General features: G+C 47.4%; 1 protein-coding gene across 6 annotated transcripts in view; it reads left to right on the top strand.

Annotated features, from left to right (window-relative positions):
• The window catches only part of CPQ (carboxypeptidase Q), a 2048903-nt gene that overhangs the window by 1706865 nt on the left and 319195 nt on the right, over nt 1-22843 (top strand). For all 6 annotated transcript variants that reach the window (XM_078686990.1, XM_078686996.1, XM_078686991.1 and 3 more), the window contains one exon: nt 3069-3160. In XM_078686990.1, coding sequence (XP_078543116.1) covers nt 3069-3160 — 92 coding nt within the window. The remainder of the gene's footprint in view (nt 1-3068; nt 3161-22843) is intronic.

Raw genomic sequence — 22843 nt, 5'->3', positions numbered from 1 at the left:
ACAGGAACCTAGCCAGGACACCACCACACATCACTGACAAGTCAATGTGCACAGATCTGGGCACCTTTAGATCCCACGAATCAGCAGCTGTGCTGTCCTAGATTCAGCATGCATAGATTTCAACAGACCACTATCGTAATGTGGAGCACCCACCATGTGAAGAAAACTAAATTTCTAGACTAACTTCCGCGTTCCACCGTCGTGAGTACACGTGAGCAACTGTCTGGCTTCCTCGAGCAGTGTTTGTTTACACCTGGAAACGCCACAGCGCCCAAGAGAGGTCCATCAGAGTGCATGAGGCTTAATGGGGCAATGGTTAAAACCCAGAAGTTGCGTAGAAAGGATGGTTCGGCGCCAAAGGTTAAGAAATCAAGTTTTTGTTAGTGTGGTAGGTGAAGTCGTACTGTTTAGCCTAAATAAATCCAAGCACGGCAATTAATAAAGGCAGCTAATTTTAGAATGGAACCCAAGGCCATGCATGGGCCACGCTTTCAAGCACAAAAGATGTCGCCCGTCTTCTCTCATAAAAAAACGTTGTCCTCAAGCTGGTGCATTTAGCAGCACGGGAAGGCGAGTGGCTCGCGCTCAAGTCTGCCCATAAATAAATGCTGCGATTTAAATAGCACTAAAGCGGAGTCCACGTCTGTGCCAGGCTGACCAGACCACGGATGCCCACCGCCCCCCACTGCCCCAGGCTGAAGAGAAACATTCCCCGTGCTTCGGCATCGCTGTCTTGGAAGATGTGTGCCGCAAGCGCGTCCCAGATACATCACAGCGTGTCCGCATGAGGAAACATCACGTCATTCACAAGCGGCCGCCAGACCTAATGCAGCGCAGGGCTGCATACGCGCGAGGGAGATATGCTGACAAGGGGGCTCGGGGGTGGCGTGTGCTCAGAAAATAGCCCTGCACTCCACACCTCGCTCTGTTAGCGCCAAGTGCTGGCAGCTGCGGGGCGATGCTGAGGCACTTACCTCTGAACACGATGACTCATTGTAAACAGCGGCAATTAAGTTTTTAACTCAAAAATGAAATAAAGAACAATGCCGGGGCAGAGCTGAGCTCTCGAGAATAAGCCTTTGTGTTGCTGCAAGAAAGAAATATTGCTTAGTCATCGTTCATCCTTTTCTGGGAGTTCTTCTTAGGGGCAAAATACAATATTAATTTAACATTGAAGGCATTACAAAAGCCAAAGGGAAATATCTAACCAGTGGTGCGCACGCACCACAGCGGTGCGGGGGGAGGGAGCATGGCAGCGGCAGCGAAGCGAACGCGCGCTGCTGCACGTGATAGCCACCGTCGGGAATGGGCATTTCAAATCCGGGACATTGCCCCGCCTTTGCCCAATCGCGTGCCGTTTATAAAAAAAAAAGCACGCGCAAGCCAATGCCAGACGGGGAAGAAAAACCACACGCGCAAGTGTGTGGGTAGCTTTCCAAACCCCATACACGAAGTCTTGCGTGACAGTGCTGTGCATTGCAACGCTAGGCGCGAGACCTAAAAAAGAGGATAACTTTATAACCGAGCAGTTTCTAAAGGACACAGTCTGGTATGCTAAGAGATAAAAGCAGTCAGACATTCCAAAAGGTATTAGCAGGAGAGTGACACTGATAAAGCTTTGCTCATATCAAAAGCATCTTTCTAGAATAGTAGGCTGTACATGCAAAGGCAACATTGAATTAGTATTAAAGTAAAAACAGAAACACTGGGAGTGATGGCCAAGATGGCGGATGTCCTCTAGTGAGCTCCCTGTCCCCGGCACAGGAATGCACCTAAATCCTGGTTGCTGGCTGCTTTCAGACCCCCAAACACAAGAGGACCATGTGGCGGAACACCCCGTGGTCCTGTTTGATGATGTGAGGATACAGTTAATGAAGGGACACGGCCGCGAGGGATCCCGGGCCTGTGGTGGCACATCATTATGCGGCCGAGGAGCAAGCTTTGGCCAGGGGTACAAACAGTAGCGGTCGGCAGGGAATGAGAGTGGAGGTGTGGGGGGAAAGGACGGGAGGACTTATGAGGGTGTACAAAATTAAAAAAAAACAATTACCTCCTCGCTGCGTCTCTCCTCAGTCGTCTCTTCTCCGTCGTCCCTCGATGTATCTCTGCAATCGGAACCAGGAAGCACACAGGCTCCCTCCCCTAAGCCAATCAAAACGCTGCAATGTATCATTGTGATTGGTCTGAGCACCGCAGTTCGGCACTCAGAAGGGGAATGGGAGCCTGGGCATGTTCCTCACCAGGCTGTGCAATACAGCCTGATGAGGAACATGCAAAGTATACATAACTGCTTGGCCGTCCCAAGATGGCCGGCCAAACAGTCATGAACATTTTCGAGTACAGAAACCACTCCTCCTCCCGTACTTCATAGGAGCCCAGTCAACCTGGCTGATACTAAAATAAAATGATAATAACAGAAATACTTTCTGTTATTATCATTTTTATTTTTGCTTTTACACTACTATGAGAGCAGTGGGGTGACGATCCTCCGACGTAGTGGAGGATCCGCCACTGGGCGCAATGGTTGAGCGGGAGTTGTGACTGGAGTTCCAGCAGGTCTGAGGAGCAGCTCCTGGGACCCAACCAACGCCCAGCATTGAGGTCACGATTTCAATGTTTAAAGCGTTGCCAATAAACCTGTAAAAGGCACTCAAAAAAATAACATCACAGTAAACAAACCACTCAAAATGGTCGCCTCAACAACCACAGGGCCCACTAAAATTGGAAAAAGTGGAAGGATTTTGCAGGTGCATGAATGATTATCATTTTCTGCTTTGAAATTAGGCTCTACATTTTGAAATTTGAAATTAGTTTCCGTTAAAACTGGCTTTAAATCTGTAACGTTGAAGCTAAACTGTTAGTAAAAGTGTGCTTTTTCTCGGGGTTGGTTCCCGCAAACTTTTCAGGGATGGGTCACTAATTTTGCATGCTGAGTGCGATATGGTGTTAATACTTTCTAGATTTCTGATTTTAAGGCAAGTGATTTTGGATAATATCAAAATTGTAAGTACTTTCTCAACAGGGTTTTCAAGAACAGACAGGTCATTGTATTGTCTTTACTTCTGTAGGTCTTCGCCCCAAGAGAACCCTGCGCTTAGTTCTTTGGACTGGGGAGGAGCAAGGAGGAGTGGGCGCCAGACAATACTTTGAACGACACAAGGTATCTATCATTTTTTTAATGTATTTATTCATGAGTGTTACAATAGAGTATTGATGAAAACATGAATTCAGCAGGCAAGACATAGAAGAAAAAATAATACGGCAAAGTTAGACAGAATATACACACATATTGTAATAACTTTACATAGGTGTAAATGGAGGTATAGCAGAGATCGCCAAAATGTCTGGGTATCACATAGCATTTGAATAGCCAAACACAGATAGTGATACGTAAATAGGTGAGATTTCAATATGTCGGACGGAGAAGGGAGTGAGATAGCAAAGCAGGAACGTAATTCCCATTAATCAGGATTCAACATTAATAGATAGGAGTGTAAAGGTTCCCAAAAGTCACGGGCGAGCAGCCGGCGTGAGGGTTGCAGCATCTGTCCCAGACCAATGTTCCCATAGTCACATATCCAGTAATCAATCTTGAAATTTCGGAGCACATCTGCCATTCCAAACCATGGCCACTGTGCCCTTGCCCAGAAGCAGCCCCATAGCTGTAAATCTGCAAGATCATCATAGGTGTCAGTTGGAAAGTATGAAAGTATGATCTGTCATATCAAATATAGCTGCATTTGTCTGACTTTAAAATTCAGCCAATGCCGGGCAGGACCATACCAGGTGGAAGAAATGTGCCCTCCTTGTGCCACATCTCCTACATTTGGTGTCGGCACCGTCATAGTAACGACCAAGAACTACCAGTATTAGGTATGCCCTTAATAAACATTTTAAATGAATAAGCGGGTACCTGCTGTTGGGGGATACCTCCTTTATTTGCTGGCAACAGAATTGCCATTGTTCATCTGAAATACAGTGACCCAGATCACCAGATCACCATCCGATGCAACACGGGCGAGAGGGGCCTCTTCAGCCATGCAATCCATCATCAAAGCATAAAATCTAGTAACAAGTTTAAATGGGAGCAGATTCGAAAGCAACATTGTTGGGATGGGCTATGCCACAGGTTACTCCGGGGTCCTGGTGAAAAGGTGGTGAACTTCTTTGGGGAGTTTACCATATGTAAGAACATCTAGTGATGTTGTGGGGAAATCACCCAGGTATTCTGGATACATTTTAAAGTGTGTGCTATGAACAGATTGCCCAATGTGTTTATACCTTTCTTTTCAGGGGGTCACAGCAATTCCAGGGTGCAGTCCAGCTGCAGTGCATGTTAGTACTTAATGAGCACCTGGGGCGAATATGGGACTAAAATAGAACATAGAGAGGCTAGTCTGTGCCAGGCCAAGACAGTGCACTAGACGGTATTGATTTTAGAGGTTGGTCTAGGGAAAGAGGAAAAAGGAGTGGAAGGCAGAGGGATAGGGTAAATCAGGCCTCGCTCAATACTAACATGAGGAGCCTGTCGACTATTATGGACCCAGTGATGGATGAAATGTACTTGTACCACCAGATACTACACTGTAAAATTGGATGCAGCGAAGCCCCCTATACGATACCAGAGTTGTAAAACATGCCACCCTTTCTGTGTCTGACGGCTCGCCCATGTCAGTCTGATTATAATTCAATGGAGATGAGCTAAAAAGGCCAAATTTAAAGGAATTGGGATATTTTGAAACTGTTTGGAATGGGATTTCTGGTAGACCTAGGCGGTAAATTCCGTTCCGTTCGCGGAATTTTCGGAATTTGGGCAATTACGCATTCTGCAGAAAATGCGAAATTGCCCAAAATTCTGCGTACCGCGACTTCGCGAAAGTTTTTGCTCGTTCGCGTTCTCAAATGCGTGTTCATGAGATATTTCCCCCCTAGCACGCAAGCAGCGATTGTGAACAGTAAAAAAGCATCGCGAACAAGCAATTCCACGTGTTTGCGGAATTTCTGCGTGTTCGCGGAGATTTTTTACCGTTTTGCAGAGATTTGCGTAACGCGATTACGCAAATTCCGCCCATCCCTAATTTCTGGTTGGCTAGGGCTTGCGCCTAAGCTAAGCAGAAACCACCACTTTAGTCAGGGCAAGGGAGTTACACCCTGAAGATAACCCCTGCTCACCTCCTTGGTAGCTTGGCACGAGCAGTCAGGCATATCCTAGAGGCAAGTGTAAAGCGTTTGCGCAACACACACACAGCAGCAACATACTAGGCACACTACCTAAGGAACTCTACACAAGGTTAAGTATAAGAATACCCTTTTGTACCGCTTTTGGCCGCCATAAGTGTGACAGGGTATGCTCAGATGTGAGTCCCTTGCTCACTTTGCCACTGGATTCAAGCAAGCCGGGCTGAAGACGGCTGGAATGCCAGAAACCGGTCCTCGGAAGCTTGTTTCCGGTCCAGGGAAGGCATGGCTTGGCGGTTCGGGCTGGACTGTTCCCATGAGGCACAAGGTCAGACTGATTTGCATATAGCCATGTCTGAACTGGGGTGGCAGAATGGACTAAAGAACGGTGATGGATCAAACCCAGATCTTTTGACTGGGTGTGAGTGTTTGATTGGTTCAGATGCTCCGTCCATCACCACCCCCTTTTGTACCGCTTTTGGCCGCCATAAGTGTGGCAGGGTATGCTCAGACGTGAGTCCCTTGCTCACTTTACCACTGGATTCAAGCAAGCCGGGCTGAAGACGGCTGGAATGCCAGAAACCGGTCCTCGGAAGCTTGTTTCCGGTCCAGGGAAGGCATGGCTTGGCAGTTCGGGCTGGACTGTTCCCATGAGGCACAGGGTCAGACTGATTTGCATATAGCCATGTCTGAACTGGGGTGGCAGAGTGGGCTAAAGAACGGTGATGGATCAAACCCAGATCTTTTGACTGGGTGTGAATGTTTGATTGGTTCAGATGCTCCGTCCATCACCACCCCCTTTTGTACCGCTTTTGGCCGCCATAAGTGTGGCAGGGTATGCTCAGACGTGAGTCCCTTGCTCACTTTGCCACTGGATTCAAGCAAGCCGGGCTGAAGACGGCTGGAATGCCAGAAACCGGTCCTCGGAAGCTTGTTTCCGGTCCAGGGAAGGCATGGCTTGGCGGTTCGGGCTGGACTGTTCCCATGAGGCACAGGGTCAGACTGATTTGCATATAGCCATGTCTGAACTGGGGTGGCAGAGTGGGCTAAAGAACGGTGATGGATCAAACCCAGATCTGTTGACTGGGTGTGAGTGTTTGATTGGTTCAGATGCTACGTCCATCACCACCCCCTTTTGTACCGCGTTTGTATTATCATAAGCACATTAGAAAAGTAATAATGCACTATACACTGTGCCAACTGGCACCAGGCAATATTTACAGGGGATTATATACACATGACAGGGCCAATTGGGCCACTGTCAGAACCATCACAAAGTGAAAATAGTAACTGTAGAACATAATAAACGTAGAACACAACCAGTAATTACTGGCAAAACACTGTACTCAGCATTATCCTGTAACATAAATAAGAGTATGCAATCAGCATCACATCAGACGTAAAATACATTATGCGCCAACCTCATAAACCTAAACATATTAAACCATAACCTCCTAATCATAAATCACCTGAGAGGCATAACTCACAATAGAGAATAACCATACAAGCTTAAACCACAGTATGCAAATAACCTCATAAACATAAACCACATTAGAGGCATACATCAGGGTGCATAAATCACATTTCCTGCGCACCACATAAATCACATAAGGTGCTGGCGCCCTCTAAGCTTAACGCAGTCCCCCTGGCCAACTGGCCTTCTCCGAGGGCTCAAATGCCCTTTGTCCATAATGTCAGGGCGTGCTGCCAATGCAGCAAAATCCACAAGTGTGCAATTGCGCTGGGGCAGAGAAGTGTGTCTCACGCCTGTCTCATCCAAAATGCCCCCAAAGAACTAATAGCCTAAACGTTGCAGCTGCCGCTAATTGCCGTACAGCTGTGAAACTCAAATGTGGGCATGGGCACTCACTGCGCCCTCTGGGTGGGTCCCCCCTGGGACTCTGTTAAACAAATCTGCGCAAAACGTTGCAGCTACCCTCTCTGCTGCGGTGCAGCTGGGATAAACAAAGAGACCCTGCCAGCAAAATCAGTGCCCCAAGTAAACTCAGCTGCCGATAAACAGACAAAATTGAAGGTGGCTACTCTCAATACACGATCCCTACAAAAACACCACCTCGAAATCTTCACCCTCCTTCAGGATGGAGACATTGACATCCTGGCACTTACAGAAACTTGGTTAGGGGACACTTCAATCCCTGACATTATCTCTGCCCTACCTGGAGACTATGACGTCCTATGGCATAACCGTAGCAAAAACACAAGAGGTGGGGGAGTAGCCATTTTCTTTAAAAAAACAGCTAAGTCACTAAAATACTAGCAGAAAATATCGACAACGCTGACCTCCTCGGGGTAAAAATCTCCTTTAATAACTACTGTCTCTCACTTTTGGCAGTATATCGTCCCCCGAGGCCAACCCCGTATTTTAACGACCTCTTTCTTGAAATGATCTCTGACCTTTGCACACGGTACCAAAGTTTACTTGTAGTCGGGGATTTCAACTACCACTGGGACAAAACACCAAAAGACCCGGTGGCCCACCAACTTGAGACATTCATGAACACGGTGGGTCTCCAACAAATGGTTGTGGGCCCAACACATAATAAAGGGCACACTCTGGACCTCGTCTGGACCTCCCAACCTCGGTCTAGTCTTATGGACATCAGCCCTTGTGTGTGGTCTGATCACTATCTTATCAGTTGCTGGGTCTCGATAGACACCCACCTGCCCAAACCGCCACACAAATGGAAATGGTCCGAAAATGGAAATCAATTGAGCCTACAGCTTTAGTGGATACCCTCCTCAGGTCTCCCCCCCCAATATTTGAAAAGGGAAACTTGGATCAGGAGTGTAAAACCCTTACGAATAGCCTACATGCAGCTATAGACCACGTAGCACCAGAGAGAAGGGAAAGGGTCAAAGATAAGGGAAAAGGTGCACCCTGGTTCAAACAATCATTAAGGGAAACAAAGAAAAAGCTCCGCCACGCAGAGAGACGATGACGTAAAACCAACGACCCAGTTGAGTGAGATATTTATAAGACCCAACTCAACCTATACAAAAAATGCATCACATCCACCAAAGCTGAATACTATGAGATTAGAAACACTACAGCGACAAACAGACAGAAAGAGACCTTCAGAATCCTGAAGGAACTCAGCCAAAAATCAGAGCAGAATTCAGAGGATGACTGTATTGACTGCAACACATTCCAAGCTTTCTTCCTGCAGAAAGTGAGGGACATTCTCCCTGACATTGACAATATCTCTATTAACTATAGCTCCACACCCCTGCCTCAGGAACCCCCCAGGTCAAATGCTTACCAGCTTCCCCAAACTGGATCCTGTCTCCCTTCCACTACTTATGAATCGGATTAAAACAGGTTCCCTCGCAGACCCCTGCCACCCCAGATTTTTCCAAATGGCGCTTCCTGGTTTGGAAAGACAAATCATCACCATGCTCAACCACTCTCTGGAGTCCAGGTATATGCCATCTAACCTAAAGGAAGTTAGAGTCATACCCCTTCTGAAGAAGTCAGGGGCGGACGCGGCCAACCCCAAAAACTATAGACCTATCTCCCAGCTACCCTTCCTCGCAAAAGTTCTCGAGCAACATGTCCTTAATACACTCTCATCCTTCCTGGAGGACCACCAATTTCTCCATGCTCGCCAAGCAGGCTTTAGGTCACACCACAGTACTGAACTGGTCATGCTATCAGTACTTGACGAGCTCAGAACCATGGCTGACAGTAAAAGACCCAGTGCCCTGATCTTATTGGACTTATCAGCGGCATTCGATACTGTCAGCCATGCGCAATTACTGACCAGACTCACAACCTTGGACATCAGTGGTCAAGCTCACCAATGGCTCTAATCCTTTCTATCAGGTCGGGCCCAAAGAATTCAGTTGGGTGAGCAAGTATCAGATAAGGGGATGCTTAGTTGTGGAGTCCCTCAGGGCTCCGCCCTGTCTCCACTCCTTTTCAATATCTATCTGCAACCACTGATAGCAGCCCTAGCCAACATGGACTGTAAAACATTCAACTACGCACATGACACACAACTCCTCCTCAGCAACGCCATGACCGCCCCGCCAACCACTGAGACCTCCACCCCGCGTCCACCAGCCGCCTGATCGCATGGCCCAACATCAACGACGATGACTCCGTCAAAATCATGAACTCCGTCTACTCTGGATCCCCTTCTGACCTATGCCCACACCACATCTTCAACAAAGCGAGCACAATCATCGCCCCCCCATCTCCGGAAAACTATCAACATCTCCTTCGGACAGCAACCTTCTCGGAGAGCTGAGACCAACGCCCTAGTCAAGAATCCCAAGGCGGAGCCCAAGGCGGACCCCAAGGACCCAAAGAACTTCCGTCCCATCTCCCTGCTCCCGGTCCTTGCGAAGGTCACAAAGAAAATCATCAACAAACAACTGACCCGCTACCTCGAGGACAACAACATCCTGGACCCATCCCAGTCCGGCTTCCACAGCAACCACAGCACCGAAACCGCCCTCATCGCCACCACCGATGACATCCGGACCCTGCTCGACAACGGAGAAACAGCGGCCCTCATCCTACTGGACCTGTCAGCCGCCTTCGACGCGGTCTGCCACCACACACCACGAACACGCCTACACGACGCCGGGATCCAAGAGAAGGCCCTGGACTGGACCACATCCTTCCTCTCCGGCAGAACTCAGAGCGTCCGCCATCCACCCTTCCGCTCCACCGCCACTGAGATCAGCTGCGGTGTACCCCAGGGCTCTTCCCTCAGCCCAACGCTGTTCAACATCTACATGGCACCCCTCACCCACGTCGCCCGACAGCACGACCTCAACTTCATCTCCTACGCCGACGACACTCAGCTGATAGGATTCAATAGCCTTGACTTGTGTGATTGATATGGTCTGACACATTTTTGTGGCCCCTTATCTTGTGAGCTTGTAATTTACAGACCTTCCCTAATGGGAATAAGGAGGAGCAGCGAACTACAGCCGTTGCTTGGCTTACTCCTTCGTGACCACGCCCCCTCTCCACTTCCTGGTTCCTGCTCGTGTGTTTGCTGGCGTCTTGAGGACTCTCTGGTGGTTCCTTGAGGATCCCTACGCTGACATCTTGTTGCTGCCCCCTTGTCCCTTGTATTTTTCAACTCTAGGAGTGGTGTGTGTATGCCTGCCGGTCCTCGGCATTTCTTCGCCGCTCCGCGAACCGGTGAACGCGACGCCCCTCCCAAAGCTCACGCATTTTGCGGGCGTCGGCAGTTCACTGCATTCATTCACTTCTCCCTTGGTGGCTGCATTACCTCCTTTGCTTGTACCAATCTTTTGGGTCATTCCTATTGAGAGTGAGCGCTCCGCCCTGTCTTACAAGGGGCCGGGTGTCTCACCTCCTGACAGGGTACTGCTCCGCTGTACTTGCCCCCATTACAGCCGGTCGGTGCCCCTCACTCCCTTTCAGTATTGTTTTGGTTGTGTTTGTTGTGTGGTTGTACTGCTCCGCTGCACTTGCCCCCCCCTTGCAGCCGGTCGGTGCACCTCCCCTCCCTTCATGCTTTTTGTTTGCGTCTGAGGTGTGATGAGTCCTTCGTGAGTTCTTCTAGCCCCCTCCCTGTTAACAGAACTCATCGATGAAGCTCGCCCGACCTACAGTTGGGGTAAGATCAATAATTAATCACACATGTCAATGTTTTCTTCTTTTTAATCAGAATAACAGTGAGGATTGTTACTGTTTATAACTTGCTTTTGTTTCCTAGCCTGGACCATCCCCTGAGACGCCTTCTGTTATTCGTTACCCCTCGTATGAGGAGAGTGGTGGACACTCCTTGGGTAAATTCCCTCATACTTTTAGGAGACAGTTGACAGGAGTGTTTTATATACTTATATCGCATTCTTGCTTCTGTGTCCTGGAGGTGGAGGGATTCTTCTTCGCTCCCGTGGAAGCTGGCCCTTCTCCTAACATCAGCTGATCATCTCCCTCACCAAAGACCCTCACACCGCCAAAACCACCCTCTATGAAGGATTGAAGGCTGTCGCCAAATGGATGAGGATCAGCCGACTGAAGCTGAAATCGGACAAGACGGAGGTCCTCATCCTCGGCTCCACCCCTTCAGCCTGGGACGACTCCTGGTGGCCGATTTCACTGGGAACAGCCCCGACACCCACTGACCACGCACGCAACCTGGGGGTCATCCTCAACTCCATCTTCTCCATGACTAAACTGGTCAACGCCGTCTCCTCATCCTGCTTCAACACCCTGTGAATGCCCTGCAGGATCTTCAAGTGTATCCCCACCAAAACAAGAAGAACAGTCACACAGGCCCTCGTCTCCAGCAGGCTGGACTACGGAAACGCCCTCCATGCAGGAACATCAACCAAGCTCCTGAGACGGCTGCAACGCATCCAGAATGCCTCGGCATGACTGATCCTCGACATCCCCCGCCGCAGCCACATCACACCCCACCTGAGAGACCTACACTGGCTCCCCGTCATTAAGAGGATAACCTTCAAGCTCCTCATCCACGCGCACAAGGTCCTCCACAACGCCGGCCCAGCGTACCTCAACAGACGACTGAGCTTCTACACCCCTACCAGCAAGCTCCGCTCCACCGGCCTCGCCCTCGCCACAGTCCCCCGCATCCAAAGAACGACCGCCGGTGGCAGATCCTTCTCCCACCTCACCGCCAAGACCTGGAACACCCTCCCCACCACCTTACGGCAGACCCAAGACCTACTGGCCTTTAGAAGACTCTTCAAGACCTGGCTCTTCGATCGGTAGCAGCAACCCCCCTCCCCCCTGCGCCTTGAGACCCTCTCGGGTATGTAGTGCGCTTAACAAATGTCCTGATTGATTGATTGATCATCAACAACACCCCCATGCCAGGCCCATGTACAAAATGTCCTCAGACTCACAGTGAGTTGGATGTCAGCAAACGCACTGAAAATCAATCCGGACAAGACAGAGGTCCTGGTCATCCCCACAATAAACTCCCCCTGGAATGATCACTTCTGGCCCCAAGAGCTAGGCCCCACCCCCACCCACATGAGTCTCGGTATAAAAATTGCCTCCGAGCTCTCCATGGCCAATCAAGTTTCTTCGGTGGTCGGTACCTGCACCGGCCTGATCAGGCAGTTGCGGAAACTTTCCCCCTCGTCTGTCTACCACCGCACTTCAAATGATAGTGTTGGCCACTATCGTCTCAAGGCTAGACTACGACAACGCCTTATACATTGGCCTCCCACAGAAACTGGCTAACAGACTACAGGTGGTCTTGAATGATGCAGCGAGGCTGGTCTTCAGGCTCCCTAGAAGGTCACATGCCACCCCCTTGTTGTGCAAACTGCATTTGGCTCCCTATTAGGCAAAGAGCAAAGTTCAAGGGCCTCTGTATCGCCCATAAATCAATCTATGGCCTAGCCCCAACTTACATAAAGGAACGCCTTGAGGCCTATGTTCCTGGCCGCACATTGCGGTCATCCGAGGCCTTTCGTCTATCCTGCCCTCGTTATAAGACTGCATCAAAAGGAGGTAGAGCCTTCTCTGTCCTAGCCCCCCAGGTCTGGAACCAGCTACCTGAGCTCTCCAAAACGAATCCTCCCTGCTTCGTTCAGGAAACAGCTCAAAACTATCCTGTTCAGGGAATCGCTAAGCACAGTTTAACTCACGCTCGACCCCGGTGGTCGTCTACCAGCCTCGCCCACTCCCTCCCTAGTGCTAAGAGACCTGACGGTGATTTAGCGCTATATAAATATCATTTAACAATAACAATAACAATCCTCGTATACTGTGTGATGTAGCTGTGGCTTAGTTCTCAATATTTCACTTTCCTTCTTGAAAATCTCCTGAATTTGGGAGTTTTTACAGTGCAACAGATCTGTACCTGTTAAATGGATTTTAAGAGACAGCTGCCAGCTCCTGCATTACATTCTGCCATAACACTTAGAGCTAACACTTAATCTCCTCCTAAATAATGTAATTTCTCTACTGCTAAAGCAATTAAGCTTGATTTGGCAATAAATACACATTACATAATTATAAATTACTTAAAAACTAATATTCTGAGTGTCCCACTGTGGTTATTCATTAAACTCTTATGTCTCGTAGCATGGCTTATTCCTGTTTTTTAAGCAGAGTGGGTTACCAAACATTCAAATGGGATGCTTGCTCCTTAAGAGGCCAGCTTGTTCTTTTGTATGGTTTTACTGAGATTTCTATGATGTAGGTGCAATGGCTTTGCTGTGTGATGGAGCGAGCGTGTGGAATCACTCCACATTCTAGTCATAATTACAGCACCCTTGGGATACTGAGATTAGTCTACTAATTAATTCTTGTTTTATAAAGTTCCATTGTTGCGAGGTGTAATTTATTTACTTGCTGTGGAATTTTTTTTTGTTTATGTACACTTTTCAATTGATTGGTGCATCCATCCCAAGCAATACATGTGTTTAGGTTTGAGTGGGGAGATTTCCACTATCTGATAGATTTTTTAAGGTTTTGTTAAAAAAAGCTCTAGCTGTGGAAGATATCATGGAATTAATACATTTTAAAAAAGTGTAATAAGAATATATATAGAGAGAGGATTATGGGTCAGGCCCTTTAAGCCATTGGCTTTCATGTCGTTTTCAAAATGTGCCATTGTTTGGATGGGTTGTCCTTCAAGCTCATGGCATTTTGTGGTAGGTAACATCAAACAGGAAGTCCATGGGTCTATATAACCAAACCAAACAGTCTTGGTGCTGAAGGCACAACCAAATAGAACAAGCAAGAAGAAGAAATAGAAGTAAAGAGAAAAGACAATCCACTCTCGTCTAAGGAAATCCTTTTAAAAGGACGGAGTCCGATCACTCACTGTGGTGACATGCTTCATCATCAGAGATCTCCTCCTGATTGCAACCTAGTGCAACAACCCCTCTCTACTTGGGAGGAGCTCAGGGATGTTTTGAAAAATTAGATCTCAAGGATTTGCTACAATCCAACAGATGTGGAGGACTAAAGACTCCGAGAGTGACAGCACAGTGCAAAGAATATTGTGAACAGTAATGTGCAACTAAAATTAGTCAGCAATAGAGAACAACTTTATTCCGCATCCATTGCTAACCAAGTTAAAAACAGTGCAAAAGCAGGGCTGAAAAAATAACTGCAAAAGTCCAAAACAAGGTCTACATGTTTCAGCCTCCTAGAATATGTGTAATCTTGGCCTTCCTCAGAACCTAGGTGTGATTATGCTACTGCGTGGATAAGTGAAAAAACATATAGATAATGACAACTCAGCAGGTTGGACCAATTACAACCTACCACCCGACGTAAGTTCTCTTGTGCAGTATGATGTGGTGAGGATTTATTTTTATTTTATTTTAGAAGTTTTCTATAGCGCTGGCCAGACCCGAGGGTATCGGAGCGCTTTACAGTGGATTTGGAGAAGACAGGTATAGAACAATAAAGCAAAGATAGATTCATACATGTTCAAAGATTAACAACATTGTCTGGTGCCTGCAGGGTGACTTTGAGGTAGCACCTTTGAGGTAGTCAGAGTTGCAGGGTGTGCTGTTGAGGTAGAGTTCGGGAATGCACGGTTGAGGTAGAGGATTTTTAGACGGCTCTTGAATTCTGGAAAGGAAGGGGTCGTTCTGATGTGCACAGGGATTGAGTTCCGAATTTTAGGAGCGTTGCTAGCAAAAGAGCGGGCTGCAGTTTTTTGTTTCCGGGTTTTCAGGCGAATGAGTAGGAGGGTGTTTGAACTTCTGAGACTTCTGGATTGACCGGCTTTCTTGAGCTTGGAGGCTAAGTATTCCGGTTTCCCTGTGTGCAAGGCTTTGTGTGTAAGGCAGGCCGTTCTGAAGATAGCGCACATTTCCACTGAGAGCCATTTTAAATCTCTGAGTGCGGGAGATATGTGGTCGAATTTCTTTGCACCGGAGACCATTCTGGCAGCTGCATTGAGGGTCGTTTTGAGTGGCGCTAGGTGGGATAGGACTGTGCCGGATAGGGTTGCGAGCCCATAGTCCAGTCTGGATAGCACCAGTGCTTGGGTGGCTTGTTTGAGATCTCTCTGCGGAATGTGTGGTTTAATTTTGTTGACGAGCTTCAGATTGAGGAAGGCGCTCTTAGCGGAGTTCTTGATGTGGTTCGTCATTGATAGTTTGTGATCAAGGGTGATTCCAAGTGATTTTACCGAGTTAGTCAGAGTGAGATTTCCTTTGAGAGCATCAATAGCTTTCACCCATTCAATGATTTGTGGGTTGTCCTCCTTGTTAGAGATGAGGAGGAACTCGGTTTTTCCTTGATTGAGTTTAAGGTGGTTCGTCGCTAGCCAGTCTTGGACTTCTTTGAGAGTGTTGTTGAGTCTAAGAATGTCGTTAAAGGAGGAGGTTTCTATGTAGATCTGTGTGTCATCTGCATAGAGATGGAAAGGGATGTTGGCTTTTTTCAGTATGGTGGTGAGGGGTACCATATATATGTTAAACAGTTGAGGAGAAAGAACAGATCCTTGGGGGACCCCTCTGGTCACGGGGAGAGGGTCGGATGTGAAGGATTTGATTTTGACTCTTTGGAAGCGGTTCTGAAAGAAGGAGGAGAACCATTGCAGGACCACATCGTCCGCACCTACTGGCTCTCTGAGGGCCTTGATGAGCAGCCTGTGGTCTACCGTGTCAAAGGCCGCTGACAGGTCTAGGAGGATGAGTAGGCAACAATGATCTGAGTCAAGGGAGTTGTGGATGTCATCCACTATGTTCAGGATTGCGGTTTCGGTGCTATAGCCTTTTCTGAAGCCTGATTGGTTGTGGTCTAGAAGGTTGATGTTGTCGATCTGATTGTTTAGTTGGCGTAGTACACCTTTTTCTAGGATTTTGGCTAGGAAGGGCAGATTGGAGACTGGTCTAAAGTTGTTCAGGTCGTTAGAGTCTAGGCCTGGTTTCTTCAGAAGTGGTGTAACCTGGCCGACTTTGAGGCAGTCAGGGATGATGCCAGTTTTTAAGGAGCTGTAGATGATTTCACACCAGAGTGGAGCAAGGATGAGTTTCAGGTCTTTGGCCATTTGGGAGGGGATGGGATCAAGGTTGTGCGATGAGGGTTTGGAGGATGAGATTAGATTGAGGATCTCGGCTTCGTGGATGTGGTCGAAGGAGGACCAAGTGATTGAGGAAGGATCTCTAGAGGTGGTTTCTGTTGCTGTTAGGTCGTTATTGCCATGAGGATGAGGGTTGATGTCGAGAGATAGTTCGATCTTGGCGATTTTTTCATTGAGAAGGTGGCGAAGTTATCACATAAGGTTTTGGAGGGCTGGGCATGGATAGTAGATGGCTTGGATGTTTTTTTTTGATGATGTCAAAGAGTTCTCTTGGTCTGTTTTTTGCCTTGTCCAGCGCATTGCAGAAGAAGTTTGTTTTTTCGCTATTGATATCTTTCTTGTACCTTCTTCTTACTGATCTGAGTTCCTCGCAACGGCTGGAGGAGGGGTTCTTTCTCCAATGACGTTCTGTGGCTCTGAGATGTCTTCTATCCTCGTTGATGTCCTTGTTAAACCAGGTTCTCAACTGGATGTTCCTAGGTTTTTTTTTGTTTTAGGAGTGCCAATTGGTCTAGGATGGCGCACGTGGTAGTGTTGTAGTGTGAGGTGAGTTCAGTAGCTGAGAGGCCTTCCGCGGAGATTGGCAGGGAGGAGGCTATTCTTTCTTCTAGTTCAATCTTGTTGATTTGTGATAGGTTCCTGGACCATGTAGGGGGGGCTGCGATGGGTGGATGGGACAGGATCTGTTGCGTGAGGTAGAATAGGATAAGGTGATGGTCTGACCAATCTACCGGAAGGATATGGTCTATAGAGATTGCATCATGTTGGGCGATGATGGCGTCCAGGATTGCCCCTTTGTTGTGGGTCTCTTTTGAGCAGTGTTGGGTAAGGTTGTTGGATTGTAGAAGTTCGTTTAGGGGTTTTATTGCGGCACTGTTCTTATTGTTCCAGTGAAGGTTGAGATCACCTAGAATGAGGCTGTTGGATTCTCTGAGAGAGCAATGGGCGATCAGGTCTGATAGTTGTTCAGTGAACATGGCGTTGTTACCAGGGGGATGATATAGTAGGTGGCATTGCAGTAGATTGTTGTTGGTGGATTTGATGTTGGTAGTAAGGCATTCAAAGGAGTTGTAGTTAAAGGTATCGGTTTCGACCACTGATAGGTTGTTGTTGTGGATAATTACCACGCCTCCGCCTTTTTGGTCCTTCCTGTCTTTATTGATGATGGAGAAGCCCGGGGGAACAAGCATATCTTGGATAGGTGGGGAAGAGTCGTTTAGCCAGGTCTCGGTGATGAATGCTATGTCTATGTTATGGTTGAGGATGGATTCTGCTAGCTCTGTAGAATGTTTAGTGGCAGATCTGCAATTTATGAGCATGCAGTTGGTCCGGGGAGAGTCTTTTTTTATTGGTTCGGTAGGGATGGTGATGAGGGAGATTGGGGGCCTGGGGGGTTTGGGGGCGGGATGATCATTTCTGAAACCAGTGATTACCTGTATAGTGGACTGATGGAGGTGGGTGGTGGGGGTTGCGTAAGAGGCGGCCAGCTCGAGTGCCTCTTCCCAGGACATGGCTTTCGCCGCTCTGTTAGGTCTCCGGGCCTGGGACGAGGAGGGGGAGTGTGTGTTGGTAGGGAGTGACAAGTTGGTTGGCCTGGGGGGAGTGTGGGTGTAGGAGAGGTTGGAGTGGGTGTTAGGGGGAGGGTTGTGGAGTGTCGAGAGGTTGGTAAGGATAAGATTAAGGCCTTGCATTATAATGTCGATTTGGTTTTCGATACGGGTGAGGCGGCAGTGTGACCCATCTTGAGTGGGGAGGTGTTGCTTCTGGGTATTGTCTCTTTGGCTGGGAGAAGAGATGCTGTGGTTGTGTTGGCTTTTGGCGTTAGTTAGGATGTCTGATTGGGTTTTGGAGTCTGATTGGGTTGTGGTCTGGGGTGGAGGAGTGGGGTGGATGGGCTACGTTATTCTTGAGGGGCAGTAGGGATTGGGGATGGAGGGACTTGAGGCTGATCTTGCGGTCAGCAGGTGCTGCTAGGGGAGTGTTCAGCATCGGGAGTGCTACTGGAGTATGGGCTGTGGCGGAGGGAGGGGCCGTGTCTTTGTTTTCAGGGGGATTGGAGAGGGATAAGGATTGCATAGGGGTGACTGTTTTCCCGGGGATGGTGCCGGGAAAGTGTTCAGCGTTGGGGGCTGGTGGCCTTGGTGGGCATCAGGCGTGACAGAGTTAGTGTGTAGAGAGGGGAATAGGAGGTCAAAAGCCTCCAGATTGGCGTTGTTGGCTTGGATCAAGACTGTGCCATTGGAGTATATGGTCACTGAAGTGATCCCCTGGTGGGGCATGTGATTCGGGGAGTAGAATGAGAGCTTGCAGCTATGGATCGTCTTAGTTCAAAGAACGAGCCTCCCCTCCCCCGGTTACAACTCAGGAAATGAAGCCCCGCAAGCAAGACGTTGCAGATTTGGATCGAGGTACCGACGGACAGAGAGGGGCCTCATTTCCTGAGTTGTCAGAAACTTGAGGCAAAATCTTATGAGAAGGAGTGACACAATAATAAGAGAAACAACAGGAGATAGGAGTAAGGTGAATAACAGAATTGAATGGGTGAAATAGGTGGCGACTGGGACTGTTACGGTTGAACAAAAAGAACAGGAGATGGAATCAGGTCAGAACTAGGTGGAGGACCAAACGGAGAACATGGTGAGTTTGGTCATTGCTTCCATGTTAGCTTAGGTAGAGTCAGCAGGGTAGAAGAAGCAGTAGGAGGGCTTCCTCCTACTGATAGTTCATTCACCGTTTGGCATTCCCTTACACTCTCTCCACATTCTTTTCAATTCACAAGTCTGGGGAGGAGAGGGTTCCTTGACCTCTCAGTGGTCATCATCTATACTTTCACCAGACTATCCGGTAAGTATGAGGTATGATCTTATGCTAAATAGGCTCTATCTACTGTGTGTGATCCAAATTAAAAAATATGTGAGGCAAGCTCCGCTGTTTCCATCTTTTTCTCAAACTCCATTTTCTGCTACAGTGAAGGCAATTGTGACTGTTTGACTTCTGTCGCAACCACTTTGCCTTCAGATAAGAGAGAGGAAGATTTGGTTCAGTAACAGTGCCACACGCTTGTTTATCCAGCCAACCTTGCGACGGAAAAAAAGCTGCAGGCTTCTTTGTTGGGATTAAGTCTCATAGGCCACAGATCATCGCACATTTCACCATCAAGCGTTCAACTCAGAGAGAAAGTGATTGAATATTCCACTGCCAACGTGATCAAGAATAATTTGATTTTGGGAACTTCTGCATCATTGGAGGATTATAAGATTGCTTAATGCTGAATCCTCGCTGGTAGTGAGTGCATGTGTAAGTGATACCCATGTTAGTGTGATGACTCAGATGAAATGGCTGGCTATTGAAGAACATCTTGCTCGAATGTAATAAAGAGCTGGAGGTGAAGCCCGTGTTGATTTAAGATTATGAAAAATTGCATATCCTGTAAGGATAGTGGTGCAACATTGCCAGCAAAGGGTTGTTTTTCTGTGCTTGATTGAGCTATCATTCACCGGATGACATACTGTGGCAGTGGATTTTAGCTGTGCTCTATACCTAGCAAAACTTACTTCATGTATTGACTTAAAAGGTCAGAGTTGTAATTTACTGACGCTAGAAAAACTTTGGTGAAATAGTATTTTTGAAAGGTGTGTTCATAGGATAAGTAATAGGATACCATTTTTATTGGGGTATGGTAATAGGGTATACAACACACAACAGAGCTGACCAGGTCTGGAAAAAAGTGTGTAGCTGTACTGGCGAAGGTGCAAAAAGATGGATGCATGCATGAACATATGATGCTGAAAAACACTGACTAGATGAATCCCATCAGACCACCCATTGTGGTGGAATTTACGTCATGTGGGATGTTACTGATCACTCCAAAACACAACCGACCATGTAGTGCCGATATGGAAATGGATGTCAGGAAACTAGCCGTGATATTCAACATGATGTGATATTTACTAAAGTGCAGTGCTTATGTGACAATAGTGAAATTTAAAATTGACTACACGGGCGTTGTAAAATATTCAAACCACGCTCCTTGTGTCAGGAGTTAAAAACACGCCGAGTAATAAGATTACCCTGTGGCGTTTGTGCAAATCGGTCGACATGTTTCAGCCAATGGGGCATTGCCCCGGCTTTCTTCAGGACCATAACCAGAAATGCTACTGCACACATGAATGAAATATTAAATCAACACGAGACAATGTACTAAGAAATAGGTACATATCTACCAGGAACCATCACATTTGAATGCCCACTGGAAGGAAAGGAGAACATCTTCTTCCTAAAAAACAAAAATTGTTTTACAACAACACCATCTATCAATTATACAACCATATAAATACACACAAGCCGCACAGGCAGAACACACTTGCATGAATGATTTGCATTCAGCGTAATATGAAAAGCTTAATAGGGTACAATTGATCTTGTATGTATTTAGGAGTAAAGGGGACATGCTTGGTACTAGTGATTGACACTGTGTGCAAAAAATAATATTTTTTTATGTGTGCTTCCTTAATTTTCATTTTGTTTTTGCTTGCAGCCGCTGGGGTTGAGCGTGCTGTTGCAATGTAGATCAACTGATTGTGCTGGTCACCTATGTCTTTTTGCCAAACGGCTATTTCTTCTTCATTCATTCAGCTACGATAAAAAGTGAAAATAATCTGTTTTCAATATTGTTAGAAATGGGGGTCTCTAGTTGGCAGTGGTATGCAAACTGTCCAAGTAGGGACCCTTCCTTCTAATAAGGGTAAGGGGTTAAGACACCCAAGATAAACCCTGCTCACCCCCCTGGTAGTTTGGCACGAGCAGTCAGGCCTATCTCAGAGGCAATGTGTAAAGTATTTGTACATAACACACACAATAACATAGTGAAAACACTACAAATGGGCACCACATCAGTTTAGAAAAATAAACAATCTTTATCTAAACTAAACAAGGACAAAGCGACAAAAATCCAACACACAGAACTTAAAATATCACTTTTAAAGATTTTAAGCAGTTTTGTCTATAGAACTCTATGAATGCGGTAATTTTACACAAAGTACCTTAGATGTGTCAGAATCCACAAGGAAAGACAGCCGCAGAGGGAAGCATCAGAAAACAGTGATGTGTCGATTCCTGGCCTCCTGGGGAGGCGATGCATCAGTTCTCCTGCACACAGGAGAAGTGTTGCATTGAATCAGACTGTCAGGGGAAGGAAGCGATGCAGAATATTCCAAGATGGTTCTGATCTGCGGGTGATGCGGTGTGATACGTGGCGCCCAGGTGCAATGCCTGGAAATCTGAAAACACTTGAGGGCAATGCGGCGGCAAACAGGTGCTGAGTTGCTTTCTTCAACTGCAGTTCCACACTGCTTTGATTCTTTCAGCCGAATAGCAGGGCCTGCGTCGGAGTCAGTACGGGGGTCTTGGACTTTGGAGACACTGTTCACTGAACTCGGGCGGCGGAAGTTTCTTACGCTGTGGGCAGGCGCTTGTTGATTTCTTTGGCTGCACGTTGGCAGTGCGTGGAAACTTTTCCCGCATGGTTGAGCTGCATGTGAAAGTACTGGAAGGGTCAAGTGTCGATTTTATAGCTTTTGGCAGCAGGAACCACCTCCAAGGGCCTAGAGCTGGAATTTGCACCACTTAGCACGTCAAAACCCCCAGCAGTGGATTTCAGGGATGCTGCAGGTGAACTACTTGATGGTCTTGAGACTTCTTAATAGGAGGCAAGCACACACAAGCCCTTGGAGATAATTCAAAAGCAGGATACAATGCAAAGTCCTGTCCCTTTCCTCTCTAAAGCAGAAGCAGCAACTGCAGGCCAACCCAGCCATGCAACACACAGCAAAGCAACAGTACTGCTACTTACAGCTCCAAGAAGTGTTCTCCAAGTCAGGGGTTTAGGTCCAATAAGTATGCCCCTCTTGGCCTTTGAAGTAGGCATTCTTCACAGGTTTGTCTTTGAAGTGCACAAATCCTGCCTTGCCCACTCTTGGCTCCAGCCACTCTCAAGGAGGGCGGAGACAGCATTGTGAGAGGCTGGGAACAGCCCTATTCAGGTGTCATGACAACTCCTCCCATCACTCTAGCTCAGGAACGTCCATCAGCCTGGTGATGGGCCATCATGCTATGCAGAGCACACCTCGAATCCCTTTGTGTGGCTGTCCCGAGTGCACGCATAGGCCAATGTCTGTCTAAATCAGACGCTGATTCCGCAGGCAGGCCGAGGCACAGGATAGTAAAATAGGAAGATGCCCACTTTCTAAAAATGTTCTGTCATGAAGATAGGATGCACACTTTTTTATTCTTGTTTCACCAGGTCTATTGATCAGTTTTTCCCAGAATGCGTGCAGACTTGTGTAGTGCAATGCCCAAATGGCACCAAGATATATACCACTGTGTGAAGTGGGGCGTCATCTCGCCCCCACCAATCGCACTGCTCTAATGCACCTTTGTTTCACTATCAACCTTTTCCTCCAAAATAATCCCTATAATCCACTTATTCCAATGCTTTCACTCATCTTTTGCATTTTCTATCTTATGTTATAATCCACAGATTTCTGTGCCATTTTCCAAGTTTCTAATGCTCAAACAGTGCCCGTCAGGACCTCATTGTAAGAACACGAATAATGCAAAGTTAATAAAAAGAC

Source organism: Lissotriton helveticus, chromosome 4_1 (genome assembly GCF_964261635.1).
Source record: "Lissotriton helveticus chromosome 4_1, aLisHel1.1, whole genome shotgun sequence".
Taxonomy (NCBI): Eukaryota; Metazoa; Chordata; class Amphibia; order Caudata; family Salamandridae; genus Lissotriton; species Lissotriton helveticus.
The sequence above is the reverse complement of the archived record's forward strand: the minus strand, read 5'-3'. Positions and strand labels throughout refer to the sequence as shown.